The sequence below is a fragment of the Artibeus jamaicensis genome, unplaced genomic scaffold (genome assembly GCF_021234435.1).
Source record: "Artibeus jamaicensis isolate MK-2021 breed Jamaican fruit bat unplaced genomic scaffold, CSHL_Jam_final contig_525, whole genome shotgun sequence".
NCBI classification, from domain to species: domain Eukaryota; kingdom Metazoa; phylum Chordata; class Mammalia; order Chiroptera; family Phyllostomidae; genus Artibeus; species Artibeus jamaicensis.
This window is the reverse complement of record NW_026521874.1, coordinates 8793967-8820702: the sequence shown is the minus strand read 5'-3', so window position 1 is coordinate 8820702 and position 26736 is coordinate 8793967. Positions and strand designations below refer to the sequence as shown.

Sequence of the window (26736 nt, the reverse complement as noted above, 5' to 3'; positions counted from 1 at the left end):
ATCCTGGCCCTGTTTCACTGTGAGTCTCTGATGGTGACAGCCCATAAATGGGGAAGGGCAGGGTGCTGGGCTTCTGTTTCTAGATCCTCCAGATTCTGATGTCTTCCTGCACTAAAATCCAGCCTCCCTGCACCTTCTCGTCACTCCTGCTTTTTCTGTGCAACTTCTGCTACGGGGCTCACCCCGCACCCTCTTACTCATGCTGGAAGCTTCCGAGTGAGTGTTGGCTTTGTCCTTTTCCTTCCCCCCATGGGGTTCTCTTCTGACACCCCAGTCTCCATCTCTTCTCTTCCTGTCCTGCTATCCTAACCATCACACCTTTTTCAAAACTCAGCTTTGATAAGGTCATTCAGGCAGCTTCAGGGGTTCTTCATTCTCTACTGAGTCAAGGCCAAAGTCTCTGGCTTAGCATTTAAGGGACTCCACCCTTTTGAAATGCATTTAGATCTTGTATTAGTCAACTTGAGCTGCCATAACAAAAATACCAGACTGGGCAGCTTAAATAACAGGAAGTTACTTCCCACATTTCTGGAGGCTGGATGTCCAAGGTCAAGTTGCCAGCATGGACACATTTGGTGAGGGCTCTCTTCCTGGCTTGCAGCTCGCCACCTTTGCTGTGTCCCCATGCAGCCTGCCTGCTCTGTGTGGGCGGGGAGAGAGGTGTCTCTTCCTCTTCTTTTAAGGGCATGAATCCTATCAGATTAGGGTCCCACCCTGACGACTCCATTTAACCTTATTACCTCCCAAAGACTATCTCCCAGTACAGTTACATGGCGAGTTATGACTTTAACATATGAACTGGGGACACAATTCGGTCCACGGCAGACCTCAGCTATTTGTTGAACGTGGGCTACATGTCGGGCGCTGGTCTAGGGCATGGAGAGAGAACAGAGTGAGCGGTGAGGAGGCAGAAAACTGAATCCAGAGACATACATCAATTTGTAAGTTGTAGGTACTTACGCGTACATGCACGTACAATAATTGGAAGCAGTGAGAAGTACTAGGAGGGAAGACAAAACAGAGTAAGGGTGGAGAGGGAGCATGGAGTAACAGAGGTGAGGCGTCGTTTTAACAAACGGTTGGGAAGGCTGCCTCATGTAGCGACATCTAAGGAGCTGGGGACATGTCACATCACTTCGAGTTCAACCAGTGGAACTCAGTGCTGGAGCCTGCAAGGAGCCTGCAAGGTTTTTCCATGAAGAACAAGATGGGAAGTACATTTGGCTTCATGGCCCCTACCATCTTGGCCTCCATCCCTACCACTCACTCTATCATTGTCTTGCAAAAGCAGCCACAGACAGTATAGAAATGAGTGTAGCTGTGTGCCAGTAAAATTTTATTTGTGGACACTGAAATCTGAACTTCATGTAGCTTGCATGTATCATGAAACAATCTTCTTTTGATTTTTTTTACTTAACAAGCTAAAAAATGGAAAAACACCATTCTTAGCTCATAGGGAGTATCAGAGCCAGGGGCAGACCAGATGTGGCCTGCGGGCCATAGTTCGCAGATCCCTGCAGCTGTAAGGTGCTTCTCCCAGTTGTGGGGTGAGGCTGGGGACAAGTGCAGGGCCCAGAACCCAAGTCCCTGGCACACGGTAGGTGCTCCACATGTTTGTTGAAGGAGGGATAGAAGGGAGAGAAGGAGAGGGGAGAAGGAATCTGGGTGTCAGAAGTCCTGTAAGCACCTTGGCCACTGTGGCTCAGTTGGGAGTGTTGTCCCACAACCAGAGGGCTGCCAGTTCTGTCCCTGGTCAGGGCACATACCTAGGTTGTGGGTCCAGTTCCTGGTCTGGATGCATATGGGAAGCAACCAGTCAGTGTTTCTCTCACACAATGTTTCTCCCTTCCTTTCTCCCTTTCTCTCTCTCTCAAAACAAACAAAAAAAAGATCAATAAATAAGCTGTTTAAAACAAAGAACAAAATCCTAGAGGCATGAATGAGTTCCTGGCTTGGAGCTGCAGGCTGACATTGGCTTTACCTAGCTGTCTGTTCTCGGGCTGCCCGACCATGTCCTCGGGGCCTCTGCGAAGCCGCTGCGTTGCAGTGGCCTTTGAAATGCCTGCAAACTCAGAGCCCTCTCTCCACATTTGTGAGTGGGCAGCCTTCCCACAGAGCTTACTAGATCAGATCAGTGCCTCCTGCCGCCTGACGAGCTTCCATTGTCCACCCCAGACACCAATCCGGAAAAGCACACATACAGCCGCAGCCCAAAGCCCGCTTGTGCCTTGTCCCCCGCATAATGACTCACAAGTGCCACTGATCTGCATTTTTCACCAGAGCACTCTGGTCTTCACTCAGAAAAGTCATTTGCATCCTCCATCCAGGGCTGCCGACTGCTATATTAATCTCCCATTTGTCCCCTCTTGAGTCATCTAATATTACTGCTGGCTAATTAAAACATCAAAGCCCCAAGTACAACAGCCCTGCCAGAGGCCCCCTAATGGCGGGTTTGGAGTGTGCGGTTCAGCACAGCCCCAGGGTGGAGAGTGGCAAGTCTGGCACTCGGGCCCCCAATTATTCAGCTCATAGTGACCACCCCTTGCACATCTGGAACCTCAACAGATGGCCTCTTTTATTAGGCCTGTTAGCTCTGCTCCCTGCCAGTGAAGGCTGCAGGCTGCCTGCCCACGGGGCACACCCCACATCTCCTCCTCCTGCCTCACTGCACTCCCCACTCATCTGCCCCCCCCCACTGTCTCCTCAGGTGCTGGGTCCTGGGCTAACTCCATGCCAGCACCACCTCCGCTATCCCCCCAGGATTCCAGTCGCTCCAGGGTGTTAATGTGGATGGTCCAGACAGTTTCCAAGCTGGCTGCGTGATGCCTGGTATCAATTAAGGATGCCCAGGTGCCTCCCACTTGGGCGAGGGAGGACCGTGGGTTCTTCATGGTTGTTGGCCCCATCAGAGGAATTTGTCACAACAAAGGCCTGCCCAGGTGTGACTCCCATCACCTTGTTGTCTGCTGGAGGAAACAGTGGTGGAGACAGAATCCTAAAGAAGGGTTTAGAACGTCTTTGGAAGCCTGCAAAGGAAGCGGAGCAGTGTGTATGCAGCCTCCCAGGGGACACGTGTGAAACAAAGTTTGGCAGGACAGAAAGTGCCGAAGGGGGACCGAGGGAAGAGCGCATCCAAATCCCCATTTTCCTGCTCCCGGTCTGGTTGTAGTGTAGTGATGATGCTTGTAGCAGTTGCAGTAGCAATAATGCTGGACATTGTGCTAGAATTAGCAGAATAATAATACCGGTTTTAGTAGGTAACGGCTAACATTTAAGAAGCGACTGCCAACATCCAAATGAGGGAGGATGGTGGCTCGGACAGAGGAGCAGAGGGATTCTGGAGCAATTCAGGAAGCTATGATGGAGGGGTGTCGGGTGGGTTCAGATGGGAGATGACAAGGAGGATGGCCAGGACACCTCCCACCTGTGGCCTACACAGGGGCACGAGGAGTGGTGCCCAGGCTGAGGTGGGAAGCACTGGGGATGACTGGGCCTGGCTAGGGCAGGGAGGGGTGGGAGATCATGAGTCACGCCCCTGCTGTCTGTTCTCTGCTACTGCTCCCTGCACTGCACTGCAGCTGTCTTTCCTAACGATGTGTGTTTGCCTGCTTCCTGCCCCCAAACTCCAGCATGGCGGCAGGGGTGTTTTAGCCCAGAGTTGACCATTGGCCACCAGGTGGCTGTGATAGGCCTCTCCCCTCAGGACCTTTGCCCAGGCTGTTCTCTTTGCCTGCAAGACCCTGCTCTTCCCCCTTCTTTGTCTGTGTAAGACCCACTTGTCCTGCAGGTCTTGACTTAGAAGTTGAATGTCTGGGTCAGGTGCCTCTTCCATGTGCTTCCACAGTCCCCTCCATCCTGCTAGTGTCCCGTGTTGTTGCACCCACTACTCTGGATTAGAGCGGCTCATTCACTTGTGATTCCTCTTCTCGTTGGATGGTGAGCTCCATGAGGGCAGAGATCACATCTGTCTACTTTGTCACAGTAGTCCTGCTCCATATTGCCTAGCACATAGGACATACTCAGTAAACCCATGTTGAATAAGTGAATAATGAATGAGTGAATAAATGAATTAGGCATGATGGTCAAGAGGCAGGATTGTCACACAGTTGGGGATGGTTTGAGAGTCGGATTGCCAGGAGTTGATTCCTAGCTCTAGCTTACCAGCTCTATGATCTTGGACAACGTTGTTAATCTCCCTGTGACTCAGTTTTCTCATCTGCAAAATGGGGATAATAAGGTTTTTTCTGAGCATGTACTAAGTGCTCACTGAATGGTAGTTTTCAGTAGTAGGCTTTCTGAGTTCTCTGTGACTTCTGTCCTGGACTTAGTCCATTCAGTGGTAATCCACAGCTCCCTCACCCACCTCAAGCCTTCCAGGCTGATGTAACAGGGCCCCTACCTCCTTTCTGACCTCATTGTCTTGTACTCTTCATGACTCATCACTCCAGCCACACTGGTCGATTTGCTGGTCCTTTGAACTTAGCAGGCCCACCTCTGCCTCAGGGCCTTTGAACTTGCCTTTTCCCCCACTGCTTGGTCACTATCACCTCCCTCTATTTCATATTCTTAGCGCCACCTGAAGTTAAATTGTCCATGTATCCTTTTACATACCATTTCCATTTCTCCCATGACAGTGCTCCAGGGGGTCAAGGACTCTATGACTTGTTCACCAGAGTGCCCCCTGTGCCTAGCAGCACCTAGCACATCGAAGGGGCCCAAAGTATGGCAGTTGAAAGTATGAATGTCCTGCCTCAAGGTCACTGCCCTTTGCCCTACCCTTTGGCATGAGTGTCACTCGTCATCGGCTCTTCTCCCCTCCTCTGCTCAGGTGTCACATCAGGGTTGCCTGCTTCCTCCCCTCACACATTGCTGAGTGACCGATGGTTGTCTGATGCACAGGCACACCTCTGCCCACCAGGTAGACAGCTGCTCAGAAACGCCCAAGATAGAATGTGGTCCTCATCCATGAGTCTGAAATGGAGGGGCCACCATTGCTCAGTCTGGGACTTATTCACCCTCTCCTACTAGGCAGTTTGCTTACAGTGGTGAAGATAAATGGAAAACTGAAGGTGTTTAAGATGGAGCAGGAAGTGCAAAGGCCCTGAGACAGGGACATGCTTGGCATTTTTGAGAGGCAGAAACCTAAAATTTGGGGGAAATGTTCTGTGCAAATCTTTCTAATTTGCACCTTCTATTTTCCCAGTGCTTGCTAGAAATGGTGAGTTTGGGCTGCAGCAGAGAGGCCCAGAAAAGGAACTTGGCCCAGCTTCAGGTTTGCAGCCCTGAGGGCTTAATTCTTCAGAGAAACTGATGGAGCCCCTTGGGTCGCTTATTCATTCAGCAAACATTCACTGAGTTCCTGCTGTCTGCCCAGCTGGTCTAGGTACCAGGGAGCTCCGGACCCCATTTGGGCTCCTGACCCCAGTCCCCAGAGCGGAACCCAAAAGGCTCTTCCACAACACCTCCTGCATTGGTGTCAGGGCCAGGTTCCCAAACACCTTGCACGTGTCAGCCAAGGAGAATCAGACCCCTCTCTCTGTGCACACAGTGGGTAACTCCGAGCAGACGCCAGCAAGAGCAGTGCTTCTCCCGTCCCCGAGGAGGCAATGTCCCGGTGCCCTCAAGACCCTGCCTAACATCCCCTCTTCATTCTCTCCTCAGTCCCCTGCTTCGGGAAAACAGTCCCCCACAAAGAATGGCAGCCCCTCCAAGTGCCCCCGCTTCCTCAAGGTCAAGAACTGGGAGACTGACGTGGTTCTCACGGACACCCTCCACCTTAAGAGTACATTGGTGAGTACCTCAGGAGGGTGTAGACCAGGATTTACCAATCTCAGCACTACCCACATTTGGGACCAGATAATTCTTTGTGTGGGGGAGGACTGCCCTGTGTATTTGTCAGGGGACAGCTGGCAATATCTGAAGACATTTTGGGTTGTCACAGCTTCTAGGGGCACTGCTGATACCTAGTGGATTACAGGCCAGGAAGTGATAAAAGAGGCTCTGCCTCTTGATGGAGAGTTGCTGTAAAGTCACATTGCAAAGGGTATGAGTATAGGGATGGGGAAATTGGGGCTATCTTTTGCAATCAATACACCATAGATGTGTCCAAACAAGTCCTTGTAGCCACTCTGCTAGCACTTTGGGTGTTAGTACCAAGGTGACCAGAATGCTGGTCACAAAGCCCTTCTTCCCCCACACTGGGTAGAATAAACATTTTCAGAACCTTAAAATGCTGCTTAGGGTTCTTTGCCTTGGCTGATAACCATATCCAACCACGGTTTAAAGCTGGTACTCAAGGAAGTCCCCTTGGGAATTAAAAGGCCAGGTAAACTCTGCCATGGATATCCATTCTGAGTCTGCAGCCCGCTACCTGCCACACTTGGGCAAGACCAAGTGATAGCCTGCATCTCCCTTTGCTGCCCAGGAAACAGGATGCAGCGAGCACATCTGTATGGGCTCCATCATGCACACTTCTCAGCAAATACGAAGGCCTGAAGACGTCCGCACTAAAGAACAGCTCTTCCCTCTTGCCAAAGAGTTTATCGACCAGTACTACTCGTCCATTAAAAGGCAAGTTCACGTTGACATTGGGGTGAGTGACCAGGTGCTGGAGACAAAGACTTCAGTTCAACTTCAGCTCCACCTTTGCAGGCAACCTAACCAAGACCTGAGCATGAGGCCTCTGCCCGCCACACTGGCCCCCACATGTTTTTGTTGGGCCTTCATTTGAAACATTTCAAGCAATTCCACATCCAGGTATACACCCTAAAGAAACTCGCACACTTGCGCACAAGAAGGCACGCATAATAATGTTCACTGGAACATTGTCATAATAGGGGAAAAATTAAAATTAAAGAACCAGCTGGAAACCACCTCAACGCCCTCTGACAGGAGAATTTGTAAATAGAATGTGGTGTTTTCCATAATGAAATACTATACAGCTATTAAAAATGAATGGGTTAGAACTTGGTGTGCCTGTAGGAATGAAGCTTACAAAAGAAAGAAAGGACAAGTTGTAAAAGCATATATTCAGGGCATTACCATTTATGGAAACATTTAAAATTTTTTTAGATTTTTTATTTGTTTACTTTTAGAAAGAGTGGAAGGGAAGGGGAAAGAGAGGGAGAAAAACATCAATGTGTGGTTGCCTCTAACGTGCCCCCTACTGGGGACCTGGCCTGCAACCCAGGCATGTGCCCTGACTGTGAATTGAACCAGCAACCCTTTGGTTTTCAGGCCTGCGCTCAATCCACTGAGGTACACCAGCCAGGGTTTATGTAAACATTTTAAACATGGAGAATATTACTGTACACAATTTAATATACGCACTACTATATATAGTAACACTATATAAGCATGTTGGCAGAAGTATGAGAATGGTAAATGCCACATTCAAACTAGCAGTCACTTCTAGGAAGGAAATAGGCTGTTACGGGCAAGTAGTCATTGAGGAATGATAATATGAGTTCTTATTTATTGCTTATAATATTTTTACTTATTATTTCCTAGGCTTGGGGCATGGGTGTTCATTATATTATTTCTTATGCCTTTTTATAAGTCTGAAATTTTTCATAATAATTTTTTTTACTTTCTAAAATTTAATTCATTGCCATCATTTAAAATGAGAAGTTTTCTTTTTAAAAAATGTAATTTCTGGTCCTGTTTGAAAGAAGATTGGGCAGCAGTAGCCCCCCATGGCTCTCAGGTGACAGCTGGGTGGGGCAGAGTGTGTCTGTCCCCTTTGGACCAGCCATGGGCTCAATTATTTGCCGTAGTCCCTGCCCAACCAGTTCACTCACTGCTGTACCTTTGTGGGCATTTTAGTTTGCAGTCTCTAATTTATGCTTGAACTATTATGTCCAGAAATCAACTCGGACTTTCTGTGGCTTCTGGCCTCCTAAAACAGCTGCCTCCTTTCACTGACCTCTAGTTTTGGAGAGAAGGTGACACTCCTACCTCTCTTCCCCCCTCACTCAGATTTGGCTCCAAAGCCCACATGGAGAGACTGGAAGAGGTGAACAAAGAGATTGAAACCACCAGCACCTACCAGCTCAAAGACACGGAGCTCATCTACGGGGCCAAGCACGCCTGGAGGAATGCCTCCCGCTGCGTCGGCAGGATCCAGTGGTCCAAGCTGCAGGTAGGTGGTGAGGCTCTTGGGTGGAACGGCTGGCAGGAGGAGGGATGAGCTTCACACTGGCTCAGCTCCCACCAACAGCACCTGGAGGCCATGGTGAACTTCCAGATGATCGTCATGGGGTCCTAGATCCTCATGTCATGGCCAAATCTTGCTTAGAGTCATGTCTCCTTCAGCCAACACAGTAGACCCTGTATTCATCTTTTAAATGAATTTGCATAGCTCTTGGTAAGGCTTATACACTCCACTTTACTACAGACTCCACCACCCTCTTTTGTCTTACACCTACTGTCTTTGTTTATGTTATTTGCCTACTCACTAAAAACATCAGAGTCTATGCCCCCTGGTATGGTTTTGTTTTCCTCTGAGGAATAGTTTCAAGTTGGAAGTAGATTAGTTATCAAACTCAATGTTTCTTGTTTGATTTTTGTTTCATGTTTTAATTGCTAGTAGCCTAACAGGAAATAGTAACCAGCCCACCAGAAGTCTCTCCTCTCCTCACCATCCCTTTGCCACAGCACTCACACTCCATGCCTGCATTTATGGGATTTTTCCTGGTTTGATGGGGCTGCGGCTGGAGTGGCTCCGGGCTCTCCTCCAATGGGAAAGGCTGCCGTGGGCGAGCCAAGGAGGGATGGGAGGCCGCCAATCCCACGATGCCCCTCTTCCAGGTGTTTGATGCCCGAGACTGCACCACGGCTCATGGGATGTTCAACTATATCTGCAACCACATCAAGTATGCCACCAACAAAGGGAACCTCAGGTGAGCTGACCAGCTTGGAGAAGCGGAGTCCCCCCAGTGTTGACTCTCAGGTCTGGAGTTGGCTCACCTGCCAGGGAAATACTCCCCTCACCCTCTTGGGGAGATGCAACAAGCTGGGAGTGCTGGTCTGGCATCCTTTGTTCCACCACCTTGTTCCTTGTCTTTGGGAGAAACAGACTCTCGTGTGTTTGCAAAGCTACAGCAGGAAAGGATGTTTCTCATTCCTGGGAACAGGAGAATCTTATTGCCAGAGGTGACCTGCTTTTACCAGCTCCTGCTCTGTTGCCTGGAGCAGCCTCAGAATCCCCCTTGGTTGAAAAAGCAATTAATTTTTCCTCCTGCTGCTATGGGGACTGCTTTGTCAGGTTCTACTGAGCCAACTCCTCTCACCCCACATGAAGAACAAAGCTACCAGGAGCAGGCCAAGGCAGGAAGGCCCGGTGTGGTCTGGTGGCTTTCACACTGGCAAGTTGCAGCTGGGAAAGGAGCAGCTGAGAGGGCACAGCTGGGGCCCCACAGACAGGCGATTATTCTTCTTAATACTGCCCACTCAGTCCCCTGCCCTGGCATCTGTGGCAGCTCCCAAGGACCATCCCCTCTCCAGGCTGCTGCCGGGATATTCCCATGAGCCCCCAGGCCACACTGAGCTCATTCTCAAAGTGGCTTGTTGGCATGAGCATGGGTTCTCTTGCACAAGTCTCTTCCTTGAGAAGGAAACAGTATTTGGCAGCTGAGCCTGCCAGTAGGAAAAGGGCCTGTAATCCAAGCCCAGGGCCTGTGTGGGGAGTTAGCACCATAGATGCTCAAACAACATGGTTTCAAAAGCACAGGCCACTTGGACGCAGACTTTTTTTAAGAAATGCAGAAGACGTATTTTTCTCTTCCTAATGATTTTTTAAGAATACAGAATTGTAATATACATAATATACAAAAACATGTTGATTGTTCGTGTTATCAGAAGGCTTTCAGGCAACAGTAGGCTGTTTGTAGTTGAGCTGGGGAGAGTCAGAAGTTAGCTGTGGGTTTCCAGCCACATGGGTCAGTGCTCCTAAACCCCGCGTCGTTCAAGAGTGACCTGTACGTCCTTTCACTAAAAGACCTCACCGTTCAGAGAACACCTTGCATATCCTGAGCATCAAAGGAGGGCTTGCTTGAGGTCTCAGCCTCATGGAGCTTGTGGGCCTTTCTGGTGGTTTCCCGGCGATGCCGTGATGGGGTCATCTGGGAAAGGGGGGGCGTTTCACAGGCCAGGAGTGCCCCTCCACTTTGGGAAAGTCTCCATGGGGTCTTCTATTTAAGAAAATATTCAGCTTACTTTTTTTTTACAGTTTTAAAAACACACATCTGGACACATATATGAGAGCATGTATGCCATGTATAGAAATAATCTGTACATGAGGTAGAAAAGCAGGCAGGGGAAAGAAAAGAACGGAGGGGAAAGAAAGAGATAAACTGTTTACTTATTTACCTATTAAAACACGCGTGAAACTAAAGAGAGGGAGAGAAACATGGATGCGTTGCCTCTTACACACTCTACTGGGGACCTGACCCACACCCTAGGCATGTGCCCTGCCTGGAAATGGAACCGGTGACCTTCTGGCTCACAGGTTGGCGCTCAGTCCACTGGGCCACACCAGCCAGGATGAGAGAGACGTAATTTAAAGTGTGGGGTGTCGGCTCCCTTGTGCACTGAGATTAGGTCTAGGAGATGCAGGAGCTGAGAGCTGTGCACGTGTGGTATTCCCACTGTTGGTCTCAGTTCCTGCACACGGAGTGTGTCCCACCCTGCCATGTGTGGTTCTGGTGTTTCTAAACATGCTTTTTGAATATATATATATTACACAAACACCCTTTATCTGGTGCTCAACTGAAGAAACAACCATGTGTTCTACTGCTGGAGGGAGAACTGGTGGTTTGACTCATCTTGGGCTGATTCCCAATACGGCACATTTGCTAAGAGGTTTGTAGGAGCATCTCTGGTTCTTTGTGACTTTTACCTTCAGCCCCCATTCTAGACTCACCACCAGGTGTATTGCATCAATGCAATATCATCCTGTGCAAACAGTGAGACCAAAATGTGCTCAAAAAGAAGGTTTTGGGGACCAGATGGGACCAGGAATGCTCTGTGGAGAAAGTGGATTTGCATCGGGGTTTGAATTTGGAAGCCTGAGAACAGGAAGGGATTTCAGCAGAAAGGGGACAAAGTTCCAGAGGCAGAATATATGTGTGTGTGTGTGTGTGTGTGTGTGTGTGTGTGTGTGTGTGTGTGTGTGTGTGGAAGGGGGGTCTAAGCAGCGGGCTGGACCCACAGTGTGGCTCTTATGCTGATACAAGTCATAACCTGGGACTCCGTCCACCAAGGGGACCAATGAGTCCAGGTGGCAGGAGCTCCTGGCATGAGATAACATTGAACCACCTCAGGAAAAGTTATCTCCTTTGATTTTTTTGAATCCTGACCATGATGCTAAGGAGAAACTCTGTTCCGTGCTCGCCTGACATTAACGCCTCTCTAGCCCTGCTGATCTTTTAACAGAGAGCAGGGCTCCTGCTAGGTGCTGTCAGCAGGTGACACCTCCCATTTAGTAACAGTACACAGTGTCCGAGTTGCCTAGGTAGGTGGGCGAGGCCAGTGGCGATCTGTAGTTTCGGAGAAAAGAAATATGAGTACAAATGGAAGGCGATCTCTTTTTCAGTCGTAAATCCATAGACTTTGTTACAGAATGGGAGGGGTGAGAGCAATGCTGGTAACTATGGAAGGAGAAAGATTAGAAGTAGAAACTGATGGTTCATTCTCAGTGGGAAGCAGGATCTGTTTTTCTTTCCCTGGAGATAACCTGCTCTGTGAGAACTCCCTGAAAGCCCGTGTCAAGTTGGTTAAAAGCCTCTGAGAAACACCCTTTTTTCTTAAGCCCCCCCCCCCCGTTCTCACCCTTCCCCAGACCAGCAGTGTTCTAGAGCAGCAGCGTAAGGTCCCTCCCTCCCAACAGCTGCTCCATGGGCCCTGGGGACCTTGGCCCAGCTATGTAGTCATTGACTTGGGTGACACCTGGGAAAGATGTCACCCAAAGTGCAAGCCCCACCCTTATGCCAAGTGTCCCCTGCCTCCGCCACAGGTCCGCCATCACCATATTTCCCCAGAGGATCGACAGCAAGCACGATTTCCGAGTCTGGAACGCCCAGCTCATCCGCTATGCTGGCTACAAGCAGCCAGACGGCTCCATCCTGGGGGACCCAGCCAACGTGGAGTTCACAGAGGTGTGTGCCCCCCGAGTCCGTGCCCAGCTGGGCTCTCATCCCCATTCCCAAACTGATTTCATCCACAGACTTTTCCTAGTTGAATATTGTCATCACAGAGAAAGCAGCAGTAGGGCCACTGTTCCTTCTTCCCCAAACCTCCTCCTCCCTTTGGCTGCCCCCAGCCCAGCTGGTTCTTTACAGGTGGTCAGTTGGTCATTTTCGTGCCATTCATTACCTTGCCCAACCTCATGATGGGAACCATTGTTCCATTTCACAGATGGGTGGGCTGAGTCTCACCAAGGCCAAAGGAGTTATCCCAGTCAGTAAATGAACAGAAGGAAAACTAGAAGTGCAGTCCAGATCTCCTGCCTCCCACCGGGAGGAGAGGAGCTGACACATGGAAACCATATTTGGCACCCATATTTTCTGAGTTCGGGAATATGTCAACCTCCTCATTCATTCATTTAGTCGTTGATGCAATTCTATCCACAAACCCTTTCTGGGTGGGCTGGACTCTCCATGGTACCTGCATAGCCACTATTGCTGGCAGCCCCAGTCAACTCACTGAGGCCACCAGGGATACAAGCACCACCATCCGAGGCTCCTTCCGGGGGCGGAGCAGACAGGTAGCACAGCTAAGGCCTGGTAACTTACAGCGTCTGTGCCCATAGGAGATGCCATGCCCACCAGGGTCTCAGGCACACAGGCCTGGGAACCCCTCTTATTGATCACCCTCTCAATTCCAGCTGAATGGCATCCTTGTCTTTTCTTCCACGGCAGCCCCCAAACTCCACCCAGTAGGAGGAGGAGCTGGCAAGGCAGGGCTGCTCCATCCCTTTAGTTGCTGCTGACTTCATTTGCATTTGGCTTTTCTTATTAAAATGTTACTACCCTAAGGAAGGGGCTGTAACTAGAGCCATCAGGAGTCAAACCTGTGCAGGTTTAGATTCAGCCAGGCTCTCTGCTGCGCTTGGCTGAGCGCTAACTATATACTTGGCTGACCTTGTCCTTGCGGTCACTGGAACATGAATGCCATGGCCCCTTCCTTTCCTTCTGTCTCCAGAAACCTCACCAACAGGACACATTCTCCTAAGCCTGTAACTCCACGCTGCTTCTCTGTACCAGCACGGTAGGGAGGGTCACCCCAAACATGGCCACAGTGACTGTCTCTTGAAACCTTCTTGCCTGAGCTGTCCAGTATGACAGCTACTGGGCACGTGTGGCTAGCAAGCGCTCGAGATGTGGCAGGTTCTGTCATGGGCCAGGTCTCCATGACAGAAACAGAAAACAGAGAGTGGCACATATTTCATTGATAAGTTTTTACCCTGATTACATGTTGAAAACAATATAGTGGATAACATTGCACTAATCTATTTCTTATACTTACTAATTAATACATTTATTGGGTTAATAAATATATTTAATTGTATGTTAAATAGCTTTAAATATGTTAATATTAAAACTTATTTTAAAATTTATTATTGACAAATTATGATTAATACATCTGATGAGATGTTATATATTGCATATTTCAATATTTATTGAATTAATAAGTAACTTTAATGTCAAATATATTATTAAAATATATTGAAACCAATTCTATATTCAATACAGTATTAATAAATTAATGTTGATATAATTGGTATATGATTACTAACAATTAATAATTAAATATTGAAGTTAAAATAGATACAAAATTAATATGTCATTTAAATTATTTTTACCTTTTTTGTTTTCCTTTCCTCAATGTGGCTACCAGAAACTTTTAAATTACTTGACGGGGCTTGTGTTATATTTTGATTGGACAGTTCCTCACAGGTGCGTTTTAGGCACAGACTGATAGACACGCTGCCTTCGTGTCTCAGGTTACCAGTGCAGATGCTTCCAGAGCAGTGCCCACTGTGGGCAGGGCCCTGTGCACGCCTGGGCCCCTGGCGCTGCCAGTGCAGACCCAGCCCTTCCCTCTGGGGCCCCTGGTAGGCAGGGAAGACCATAGAGCATAACGAAGCGTGGTGCTGGGGCGCAGGTCTGCCCTCTGTCTTGTGGGGCCACAGTTGTGCTGGTTACGTATGGTGATATCAGGGAGACCTTGGTACTGGAGGTGGCGTGGCCCAGAGCCTCTGGAAGAAGGGGCTACTGGTGGGCTCGTGCCTGGGTCTTTGCCCCTCTCCCATTGCCATCATGTTTGGCGGGTCGGGGCCTGGTGGCCAGACCCGGAGGCCTGACCCGGAGGCCTGACCTGACCTGGCCTGGTCTGTTCACAGATCTGCATGCAGCAGGGCTGGAAACCCCCTCGGGGTCGCTTCGACGTCCTGCCACTCCTGCTTCAGGCCAACGGCAATGACCCCGAGCTCTTCCAGATCCCTCCAGAGCTGGTGTTGGAAGTGCCCATCAGGCACCCCAAGTAAGAGGGCCTGGCGTGGAGTGGGTGGGGGTGGGTGGATTTGCCCAGTGGTCCCCTCTGCCCATCCCTGTACCCCCTGGCTCTCTATCAGCCCAGACAGAGGCTGAAAGTGGGTCTTCCAATCATCACCATGAGGTCTGGGCACAGTGGGCCCCCTGAGAATCAATAATCTCTCCTTGACCAGCCTGGGAAGTGTCATCTTTTCTGAGTCGTCATCGCCCTCCTCGAACTGCCCCTCAGCTATCACTCTGGACCTGCCCTTTTCCAGCCTGAAGGGTTGGATGAACAGAAGTACCTACTGTGGTGTTGCAGGCACAAATTTTAGATAGAGGGAGCCGTTTAAAACTCTGTGTGACCTGATGTGAGTCAAGTCCAAAAGGATTTGGAGTCAGGAAGGAGCTGTGAGGACTGAAGCCAGCAGCCCAAGCCGAGTTTGCACTGTGAGAGTGAAGGAAATCCACAGCGAGGCACTGGCCTTGGGGGCAGGCACCAAATAGAGGCAGGCACCAAAATCTCAATAATCAAGATGAATGATATTTTAATGCAGCGATTTTTAAAAAATCAACATTCATTTAAAAAAATCTGTGATGCACAATGCATCATTTTAAACAGGGACGGGATCCAGCTCAGGGCTGAGATTAGAGAGAGTCAGGCAAGTGCAGGGTGGGATCCTGTCGTTATTTAAAATTTTGGTCATATTCAAATAAAAACTGAAGTCCAATAAGTGCTGCAATCAGAATTTTATGGTGCCTGGAGGCATGAAGTGAACTGACCCTCCCGAGACTGGGCCTCATGGAAGGCTTGCTAGATTAGACCAATTTTAGCTGAGAACTCAGGTGTAAGGGCTGGACAGACACAGGAGGAAGAGAGAAGGTCCTGGGAGGAAGGAATTGCCGTGCAAAGGCCCTGGGATGCAAAGGAACTCGCTTTCTCATGGACTAACTTTCAAAGAGGGTTTGGGAGGTAAACAGCAGCCCAAGGCAGTGGTTTCCCGGCCTAGATGTCCATCCAGATCACTTGGGAAACATGTTAAAATGCACATTCTCAGGCCCTGGCTCTGAATCAGATTCTACAGGTCTGAATTAGAGCCCAGGAATCAAGTCCAACAGAGTCTGTCCTAGTCGGATGCTGGCATTCCAGCCTCCCAGACCGAGGATGTCCCACCCATCACCTGCCTATGAGACTCCCACCCCATGGTGAGCCGGATTGCCTTGCTCTCTGCAGGTTTGAGTGGTTCAAGGACCTGGGGCTGAAGTGGTATGGCCTCCCTGCTGTGTCCAACATGCTTCTGGAGATCGGTGGCCTGGAGTTTAGTGCCTGTCCCTTCAGCGGCTGGTACATGGGCACGGAGATTGGCGTCCGTGACTACTGTGACAACTCTCGCTACAACATCCTGGAGGTGAGCTCTGTCCTTTGTCACCATGACGGGAAGCATGAGGCAGACAGGGTGGACTTGGCAGTCCTTTCCCATAGCTAAGCTTTGGGGCTGAGAAACTGACAATGGGTAAAAGCAGAGCCTGCAATCCAGGGAAGCCCCTGGCAATTCTGGAGACATCTGTGGCACCAACAGCACAGGTACTGTGCGCTTGGCACTGTCCAGAGCACTTGGCGTGCAGTACATGCTCATTTAATCCTTACCACAACCTCCAGATGTGAAAAACCCCTTTCACAGATAAGAAAGCCAAGGCCTTTGCAGGGATGAAATGACAAGCTCAAGGTCACACCACTAGCTAGTAGCAGAGCTGAGATGGGAACCCAGTCTGGCTTTACAGTCCAAGTTCATAACCACTACCTCTCAGTGTCAAACTGTTAGAAGGGTTTGAGAATGACCCATGAACTTGGGACACTGTCTCTGTTCTGAAAAATAAGGGGGGAGAGTTGGCAGTGGTTCATACCATACACATTTCCCAGGGGAAGGCCTGACTTCCTCCTGGGCCGAATCATCCTCATCTACTTACAAGTGCTGGGGCGGAGTGCTGCCCGGTGCTCAGCTTTGGTGAGAACGCCAGGATGGCTGCAGGCTCATCAGCAAATGTTTCAACAACAGTCTGCTGTGGTTGGCCTTCCAAACAGGGCATGGAAAACCAGAGAGGTTCTGTTCCCGGCCTGTGTCACACAGTATGTAAGGTAGAGTCGAGATTAGAACTCAGAACTAACCACTGGGTTTACGTGGTTAAAACCCATAGGTGTTCCCGTGGATGGACCTTGAGAACAGCATGCTAAGTGAGCTAAGCCAGAGAGATGAAGACAAGTGCTGTGTGACCTCACGTATATGCGGGGCCTAAAGAGCCAAACTCGTAAAAACAGAGTAGAATGGTGGTTGCCAGGGGCAGGGTGCATGGGAACTGGGGAGGTGTCTGAGTTAAACAGATAAGTAATTTCTAGAGACCCAAAGCCTGGTGATTATAGTCAACAATTCTGAACGTCAACCTCAGAGTTGTTCAGAGACTAGATCTTAATTGTTCTCACCACAAAAAAGAATTAATTGTGTGATGTGATAAGGGTATTAACTAACACCACAGTAGTAATGGTATTACAATATATAAATGTATCCAACCAACACCTTGAACACGCACAATGTTATATGTCCATTATATCTCACTTTTTGAAAAATTCCCATGGGTGTCAGCCTGGAAAACAGCTTTGGGGAGCTTAGTGATGCCCAGGGTCCCCTTCCTTGGGATTTGGATGTAATTGCTCCATAGAGCAGGGGGTGGGGGCTGTGCTTCAGCATTTTTCAGAGCTTCCTAGAAGATTCTACGGGGACAGCTGCTGATCTGTACAGACCAGTGGTAAGGGAGGAAAAGACATTTCAGGCAGTTTTCACAGAGATGCCTCTAGTCACATTCAGTGATTTTTTAAAGTCATATAGTTCTTTTTCCCTGCAGCTAATTCCTGTTCTTTAACCAAAATGCTGTTAAAGAAGTAGCAATAGCAGCATGACTGGCAGACACACTCTCCCCTTTTATATACTAATTCCAGTTTTATATGTATTTACGTAGAGCAGCAGGTTTTATATGTATTTGCTTTCTGTCCGTGTCACTGCCAAAACACCCTAAGCAGAACCTAACGCCTGAAGCCCCAAAGGAGTGAATTAATAAGTCTGCTGTGAGCTTGCTTCCATTCCAAGTGTGCCGGGTAACTGCCCTGAGACTCCCTGCCACCCCTGCCTCCGAGTCTACCTGCCATCATGGACAGATGTTGACAGCTGAGGCTGGGAAGTGATTTACCCAAAGCTGAGAAATTGTCGCCTTCTAGCCCCATAATGAGACCTGGGTTCCCATGAGTGCCTACAGTTGACAGTAAATGAAAAGCAAGGCTCTAATTAGTGGATTTGCTCCTGGGCCTTCCCCACACTTGACACCAGCCCCTGCTTCAGCTGGAGCTGTACCAACAATGGCAGGGGTTGTTTTTCCCAGTAGTTTTGCCAGAGGAGTTGGCTGGTTGGGGAGCCGCTGCCTGGCCTTGGGCAGTAGGCAGCTCCCTGGGCATCTCTCTGAGCCTCAGTTTCCGCATCTGTCAGATGGGGTCAGGTCAGTACCCCTGCAAGCTCAGAGTTTCCATGGTCCAGATTGGCAAGCATTGGCCAGTCTGGGGGTGGAGCAGGCTGGGTGGAGATCTTGTCCTCCTGGAAAGTAGATAATGTTACTCCTGGGCCCACACGTCTGCCTAAAACCCAGCCAAGACCCTCTTTGTAACATTCGGAATAAAAATCCTGGCTCCTTGGCACAGACTTCAGGATCCTGCATGACCCAGTCCTGCCCTTTCAACTAACTCCCCCTGCTCCCTACCCTCCTTGTGCACTGGCCTTTTTTCTGTATCTCACATGCTGCCAACCCAGACCCTCCTCGGGGCTTTGCACATGCCACCTCTCCCCCTAGAACCTTCCCTCCCCCCATTGGCAAATGCCTTGCTTGTCATGATTTCCGTCTCTCCTAGTAGGCCTCCTCGACAGTGGGCCTGCCCTGACTATTGGGGTTCAGTTAACCCTGCCCCCCATACCTCCTCATCTTATTTTTTATGTGTATTAGCACTCAACACAACACGAACTGTCTGTCTTTCCCACTAGAAGGTATTCTCAATAATAAATGACCAGCCAAGTCTCTCTAGTTTCCCATTACTGGAAGGTCCTCAGGAAGAAATCTTCAGAGTGAGGGAATCAGTCTGCCAACGAGTCCATTAATTAATTAAGAAGTCCATTCATGACACTAGCTAGCCCTGCCCCTCCTTAGGCTGAAGTGTCCCAGCCTGTGAATCTGTGTTCCCTTCCCCTTTCAGGAAGTGGCCAAGAAGATGAACTTGGACATGAAGAGGACGTCCTCCCTGTGGAAGGACCAGGCACTGGTGGAGATCAACATTGCAGTCCTCTACAGTTTCCAGGTAGTGCCGGGGCCTGGCTGCCAAGCCTCAGAGCAGAACTAAACCTTTCAGGGCCAGGACCTTGCGATCTTGGTGTGGACTGTTTGAGGAGGAGATGACCCACAGAGAGGCTGTGACTCGCCACCTATGATTTTTCAGATTGGACATGGCAGGCCTCAGCTGTGTCTTCCTTAGGGACCCAGACTATCACTTAACAGGGACACATATGGCCCCTCGATGCATATAGCTCCATGATAAATGGTGTTTATGGTAGAGTGGTATAAAATTTATCATTGAGAGCAAAAGAGGGGCACCACCAATAATTATGCTGGGACAATAGGCATAAGCCACGGTTCTTCTGGGCAAATCAGGAGAACTGTGGCTTATGCCTAGAGAACAAATAGAAGTCACAGTCTATAATTGAGACCAGCTCTGTCCCCTAGGGCCTGGCCGTTTGGGAAGCTAGACCCTCCTGGACATACCCAGGAGGCACACACAGTCACGGACACATGAGTATCAACCATAGGTCCTCACGCCAGAAGTCAGGTGAATGTGTGCACCAGCAACACCCCAGGGAGGAGACAAGTTGAGATGGGGCCAGGGGAAGGACGGCGGTTTCAGGAGTGGGTGGAAACGATGCAGTGCGGTTTGGTTGGCTAGCATGAAGACCGATGAGCCAGAGAGCAGACGCGCGTGAGATGAGTCATTAAAAAAGACAAGTTCAGCAAGGGGGCAAAGGTTGTGGACAGAGAGGGAAAGTGGTGACTAGGTGTGGTGTGAATCCCAGACAGCTGGGTTACCTGCACAGTCTGCTACCTCTGCTGTGACTGCCTTGTTTTAATTTTAATCAGCTTAACTTTATTCGTTTAAATGTTTTATTTTAAGAGGATTTTTTGGTATCACCACCATAAATGGAGAGCCAAGATCCATTGCCATAAATAGAATTATAAATTTAATAAATAAACAATACAAGGAATAACAAAACAAAGTTCTTAAATTGTAACCAGATAGGAGAGGTGCCCCTCATTTGAAAAAAAGGAAGGTGAGAGAGGAAGACTGTTAGCAAGAGAGGTGTTCAAGGTGCCCTCGCACCAACCAGAAGCCTTCCCCTGGGTACGACCGGGAGGGGAAACGCAGAGAAGCTCTGGACACTGCCTGCTCTTTGGGGGAGCCCTGAAATCCCCAGCCTTCTTACCTCCTGACTCCTCGTCCCCTCCCCACCCACAGAGTGACAAAGTGACCATCGTCGACCACCACTCGGCCACCGAGTCCTTCATCAAGCACATGGAGAATGAATACCGCTGCCGGGGGGGCTGTCCCGCAGACTGGGTGTGGATCGTGCCCCCCATGTCTGGCAGCATCACCCCCGTCTTCCACCAGGAGATGCTCAACTACCGGCTCACCCCCTCCTTTGAATACCAGGTCCTGCTCCCTCTCTGCCTCTGTGTGCACTAAGTCTCCAGTGTCCTTGTGTGTTATCCTTCAAGCAGGTCTCAGTTCAGGTTAGCCGTTTGGACACTCAAGTGCTCAGTAGCCATGCTTGCTTAATGGCTACCACATTGGACAGTGCAGTTCTCCCTGAAAGACTAATGGAGATGAAATGAGTAGTCTGGGGCCTCAAGGAAAGTCTCTGAGAGGGACCAAGGGCTGAGTCGCAGAGGGTCTAGCAGGACAGTGCAGGGAGGCTAGACCAGCCACTCTGTGCAAGGACCTCTGTGGTCACCACCAGCAGAACCACTCCTTCCAAGGGCTGAGGGTGTGCGTGGCTGGGCAGCCACAGGCCCCCAGGGGGTCCTGAGCATCTCCGGAGAGGAGCCAGATTTCTCAGTGTGGTAACCTTAGTTCTCTCTTCCCAGCCTGACCCTTGGAACACCCATGTCTGGAAAGGCACCAATGGGACCCCCACAAAGCGGCGAGCCATTGGCTTCAAGAAGTTGGCAGAGTAAGTCTCCTGGAGTAGGTGGGGGATGTATGTGCCCCCAGAGTCAGAGAACCCCAGAAAAGGAGGCCAGGCAGATAGCCATGCCTCTGATTTCTTGTGTGATCTGAGATCTCTACTTTCTCTGACCCCACCCCCATGCCTTCTTTGGCTCCAAGTCTGGGATGTGAATGTCCCCACCACACTTTCCTTCCCAGTTTCACTTTCCTTATCCAGTTTCATGAATTCTTTTCCTGGAGGCAGTGGTATGTTGGTAAACCAGCTTTCTTAATAATAGTAATATTAAAAGTAATGATAATAGTAGATTTGCGATGTTTGCCAATTGCTGCAGTGTAAATACTCCTGCTATGGCCAGTTTTAAGCTACCAGTAGGAAGTTGTTGAATACGTAGTAGAGAGGAGCTCCAGATGCCACTGCGGACCAGGGGTGTCGGACCTTTGGGCATCTCTGGGCCACACTGGAAGAAGAAGAGTTGTCTTGGGCCACATGTTAAATACACAAATACTAACAAGAGCTGATGAGTGAAAGGTTTACTTGAAAATGGCTTGTAAGTAAACAGCCTCAGGGAGCGCAGCCTTTGGCTTCTGTTCATTTCACCTCTCTGGTAGGAGATGGGAGGGAGAAATCTAAAACATTAACTGCACTATTAAGTTTGGGGTAGAAACAATGGAAGTTAATTATAGCTGCTTTTTTATGCTTCAAATCATCCAAAGGGAACCCCCCCCCCAATCAGGCACTTTTTATTCCTTTCTGTTTCTCCCCCTTAGCCCAAGCAAGTGCCTCTGCATCGTGGGCGGTCTCCCTGACTCTAAAAATGATGAATTTACTACCAATAATCCCCAGGTGGGAGAAACTAACAATCTGTCTCCAGGGAGATGCCTACTGAGAGCAGGGATGCCTGCTCAGAAGGTGAGCCGAGACGTTCTGAGGCTCTGGCCTGCTTGCCATCTCCAGGCCCTCATGGATGGGAAGACAGAGCAGGGCTTCCGAGCTCTCCATTTAACCACAAAGCCTAGACTTTTGACACCTGCACTCCTGAGTGCTAGCAGCATCTCTCAGCTTTGTTCCTTCATTTGCTAGATATGTATTTAGTGCCTGTTAGGCGTCAGGCTCTATGCAAGCCCCTGGGTATGCGTGGCTGGCTAACCCAGACTTGGTCCCTCCTTTGTGGGCCAGTGCACCTCTGAAAGTCCTTTCACTCAATACCTGGTGATTAGTTAGCGATTCCTTCCTCTCTCTCTCTCTCTCTCTAGCACACACACACACACACACACACTCTCTCTCTCTCTCTCTCTCTCTCCCATGCACACACTAACGAAAGCCCCATGGCAGCTGCTTGTCCACAGAGAGAAAGAGGACATTCTCCATGTTCTTCAGCTCCCATAACAGTGCTTGGCTTACAGGCACAGTGAACACCATCAATGAATGGACACACAGGTGCATGAGTGAATGATCATCTTTGTGTGACAGTGCTTGGCAAAGCCAGGTTCTCGAGGCTGAGACAGACCCATTAACAACCCAGCAAAGTGAACCACCCATTTTAGCTCCTGACTCATGGTACTACAGGGATTTAATAAAGGGGTCGGATGGTGCCTCAACTCAGGCTTTGAGTGTCCCTGAGGCCACCCAAAATCAGCAGAAGAAGTTCTCTCCAGTTATATTTCATGGATCTTGGTTCTTGCCCAAGTCCCAGTCTGCCATTTCCCAATGTCCTCTCCATCCTCTTCCCCCCAGAGCTGTCAAGTTCTCGGCCAAGCTGATGGGGCAGGCAATGGCCAAGAGGGTCAAGGCAACCATCCTTTATGCCACAGAGACAGGCAAATCGCAGGCCTATGCCAAAACCTTGTGTGAGATCTTCAAACACGCCTTTGATGCCAAGGTGGGTAGGGGACACCAGCAGCTCTCCAGCCCCTCGGGGTGAGTACGGTTGGGAGGGGAGAGAGGGAGTTTCATAGAGTGGTACCTTTGAGAATGGATGCACCTACACTCACATTTTTATGAATTTCGGGGCCTGCGATGTCCCCTCCCTGTGAACCATCCAGGGGTCTAGGAATCACAAATGAAAGCCTCCTATCCAGAGCAAAATGTTAGGAAGCGGTGCATTAAATACAGTTCAGTGGCCCTGGCTGGTGTGGCTCAGTTGGTTGGAATGTCATCCCATAAACTAAAAGGTCATAGGTTTAATTCCCAGTCATGGAAGATGCCTCAGTTGCAGCTTCGGTCCCCGATCAGAGCACATGAGAGGCAACAATTGACTTTTCTCTTTCACATTGATGTTTCTCTCCCTCTCTTTCTCCCTGCCTTCCTGCTCTCTAAAAATCACTAAAAAAATATAAATGAAGGTAAATACAGCTGAATGAGTTTCTTGCTGCAAGACTTCTCAGAGCCTGTAGTTTGCACATATGTATTATAATCTCCAAAAGAGGAGGGCAGAGAATACAGATGCTCCCCAGACATGTTCATCTGTGGCTCACATACTCTCAAGGAGCATGTCCAGAGACTGGGCTTCCTGAGAACCTGCCTGGAGAAATGCTCCTCAAGCGATGCTAAGATACAGGCAACAGTCTTTCCCTAAAGCAGGTACCTCTGACTTGTTGGGCCCATGGCCTCCACACCACCGGGCAGAGGGTTAGAGAGGAAGCTGAGCACACGGTTGGTCAGACCAGCCAGCCAGGCCGTTCCCAGCCCAGGTGTGCTCAAGGAGGTTCCGAGAGCAGTTCGTTATCAGAAGCTTCAGGGTCTCAAGCAGGATCTATCTGTACTGGCAGCCCACCCCTTGCACCATGCCCCAGATTCTTGGTGGCCCTTCAGGCCACAGTGACTGCAGAAAGGTGCCACACTGCCGAAAGGGTTTCGGTTCTAAACTGAGCCCATCGAAATAGTGATACCCAAAACTTTTAATTTTTCCAAACAAGATGGCTCTGGATGACTCATCTTTTCTCTCTCTCCCTCTCCTTCCCCCATCTCTCCCTGTTCTCTCCCACCTCCTGGCTCTCCTCATCACCTCTTCCTTCCCCTCCCCCACATTCCTCACCTAGGTGATGTCCATGGAAGAATATGACATTGTGCACCTGGAACACGAAACTCTGGTCCTGGTGGTCACCAGCACTTTTGGCAATGGAGACCCCCCTGAAAATGGGGAGGTAAGATGAATTTTCACACATTACGGCATGTGTTTCCATCAGCAGGAAGAAAGGGGGGCCACAGTTACACCTGCTATTCAGTAGCAAATCATCCCAGAGCCTCAAAGACAGTGATTTCAAGCGCTGGCCAGTGTGGCTTCACTCGTTGGAGTATCTTCCCATAATTGAAAGGTTGCAGGTTCAGTCCGCGGTCTGGGTGCCTCAGATCCCCAGCCTGGGCATGTGAGTCAATGCTTCTCGCATCGTTCTCTCTCCCCTTTCCTCTCTCTCCAAGCAATGAGAAAATGTCCTCGGGTGAGGATTTTTTTAATATAGTGATTTCAGTTTGGATCCAAGTTTGGCAAAGATTGGACAATTCCAAGTCCTCAGTCTGTTGGTGTCCAGTGACTAGCTGATTCCTGTCCCCTGAGTGACCTACTTCCTTGGAATGGGCACTCTGACCCAGAGCTTGACATCCCCTGCTCCAGATGAGAGAAGTGGGGACAGTATTTTCATAGTGAGAAAGCCACAATGGGGCTTTGTGTACTGGGGGCAGGGTGGTCCACACCTGCAGCTCTTTGAGCAGCTGACCCTTCCAGGTGCGTCCGCAGCCCAAGCGTTAGCTGCCCAGCCTGAGCCCCTCCCAGTCTCAGCTGGTCCCCAAGCATCAGGTTCCTCTCTTGCCAGCAAGGACCCCAGACCGTCCATGCCCAACCCTATTCTGATTTAATAGCCTGTGCTACACATCTCACTCACCTCTTTTGGTCTGCAGAAGTTTGGCTGCGCTTTGATGGAAATGAGGCACCCCAACTCTGTGCATGAGGAAAGGAAGTAAGTGAATGACCCTCCAGTGTCCCATGACACCCGGTGGGGGTAACTAGAAATTATCTTTTGGCCCTTGGGCTTCTCCTTGAGTTCTGGATGGTTGGTGGTTGTGACCTGAAGTCCATCCGTGGCCGGTTTTAGCAGGTGGGTGTCTGTGCCCCACCGGACCTGATATTTTGGTCTCTGACTCGAAGGTCTTGGGCTGGTCACCGCACAGCCCTATGCCTCAGTTTCTTTTTCCATCAAATAATGGTTATTATACTTATCTGAACTTTCTAAGTTGTGAGAATCAAATTAGAGACTAGATGTATGTGTCCTGTGAAACGTTAGCTCTGTGTGGATATCAGTTCTTATCGCCCACCTTTGGAAACTGGCATTCAGAATCCACGAACTGAGTTGCTTTCCCTGGAGTTTTTCCATCTGATGCTCACAGTGGAGGGGCAGGTTGCATTCAAAAGGTGGCAATGAAATGCCTGTCATCAGAAGGTGTTCATGGTGCAGTTGTAGCTAATGTGAGGGTGCGTTCTGTAGATATTTCATGAGGTGAAAAACACCTGCAGTCAAAGTTACCCTTGAAAAGCCCTAAATCCCCCATGAAGCCCAGGACATAAGGCACGGGCACACACGGCTGCCTTATGCGACAAGGCCAGCACAGCGTTTCCTCCAGCACAGGGCCTGTTCCACGTCTTCAGCTGAGCGTCAAACGCTGTGCCTGGCTATCATAGGCAGAAAATCCCCCTTGGTCTGCTGGTAGCTGAGTGTGCGTTGCCAAACTCACATACATTCCATATCCAAGGGGTAGCTGAGGCGCTGCCCTCAGCCCCAGTCTGTGCCCAAGTTCAGTACTCAGTGTCCCTGCTCTTCTCCTTCTCACCTGGGTGGTCTCCAGCAGGTTCCCCTCACCCCTTCTTCAGGGAGAGATAGGGCGCCATCCGTTCTCCCCTCTAGGTACCCGGAACCCTTGCGTTTCTTTCCCCGTAAAGGGCCTCCCCTCCCCCGAGGCAACACAGGAGTTCGTGGTCTGGCTGGAGTCCGTGACAGCCAGCTCAGGTAGAGTGTGTGTGCACCTGTGTGCATGCGTGTGTGCATGCAGATGTTTGTGTGCACGTGTGTGCACATGTGCCCAACGCCCAGACATCCAAGGCCACATTCAGGCCTCAAGGAGGCCCGAGTTCTAACCCAGGCTGTGCCATTAACTCACTAAATGACCTTGAACAAGTCCCTAGACTGCTCTGGGCCTCAGTCTTTCTCATCTGCCAAATGGGGTGAAGCTCTCTCCGCCCTAACCACCTCCGGGCATTGTCACAGGATGAAAGAGGAACAACAAAGAGGAAGGCACTGGAGAAACCTCAGACCCCGTGCAAATGTGTGTGTTGTTATTCTTACCCCACAGCCTCCACCAGCCACCCCCACTAACGGCACAGCCACCCCTGATGCGTTGCATGGCTTATTTGGAGGAGTGACTCAATGTGTGGCTATTTTAGGGCAGAGAATACACTTACATATATTTAGAACCTCCCCGATGCTGGAGCGAAAACTTTGAAGAACATCCAGCCCAGAAACCCTGCTGCCAGATGGCGCAGTTCCTTTTTTGTCTCTTGCACTCACATTGATGTGTTGCATTTTTGTGCTTTGTTTTGGTTTTTGTTTTGGAGCTTGAGTTTTTTGTTTGTTTTGTTTGGGTTTTTGGGGGGAGATCTTGGGAACCTTTTTGGGTTGTTTTATTTTTACATTAAATTCATTGGGATGACATTGGTTCTTAGGGCTGGTTTTGTTTTATTTTTGTGTTTTGTTTTTGCTCTGAGATCAAAACTTACCACTTTTCAAGGGAAACTGGGAAATTGGGTTTTTTCCTTAAGTCTCCAGGCTGGTGAGCCTCTAATGCTCAGGTTTGAGTCCCAATAATATCTTCCTCCCCCATCAAAGCAATTTAATAAGAAATCCCATCTC

General features: G+C 49.6%; 1 protein-coding gene across 1 annotated transcript in view; it reads left to right on the top strand.

Moving 5' to 3' along the window:
• Positions 1 to 26736, top strand: part of NOS1 (nitric oxide synthase 1) — a 143741-nt gene that overhangs the window by 94053 nt on the left and 22952 nt on the right. Inside the window, exons 4-17 of the mRNA XM_037156291.2 lie at positions 5662 to 5790; positions 6425 to 6570; positions 7978 to 8140; positions 8809 to 8900; positions 12014 to 12155; positions 14402 to 14541; positions 15766 to 15940; positions 18820 to 18921; positions 20128 to 20322; positions 20757 to 20842; positions 22574 to 22718; positions 23878 to 23982; positions 24734 to 24792; positions 25735 to 25836. Coding sequence (XP_037012186.2) covers positions 5662 to 5790; positions 6425 to 6570; positions 7978 to 8140; positions 8809 to 8900; positions 12014 to 12155; positions 14402 to 14541; positions 15766 to 15940; positions 18820 to 18921; positions 20128 to 20322; positions 20757 to 20842; positions 22574 to 22718; positions 23878 to 23982; positions 24734 to 24792; positions 25735 to 25836 — 1781 coding nt within the window. The remainder of the gene's footprint in view (positions 1 to 5661; positions 5791 to 6424; positions 6571 to 7977; positions 8141 to 8808; positions 8901 to 12013; positions 12156 to 14401; positions 14542 to 15765; positions 15941 to 18819; positions 18922 to 20127; positions 20323 to 20756; positions 20843 to 22573; positions 22719 to 23877; positions 23983 to 24733; positions 24793 to 25734; positions 25837 to 26736) is intronic.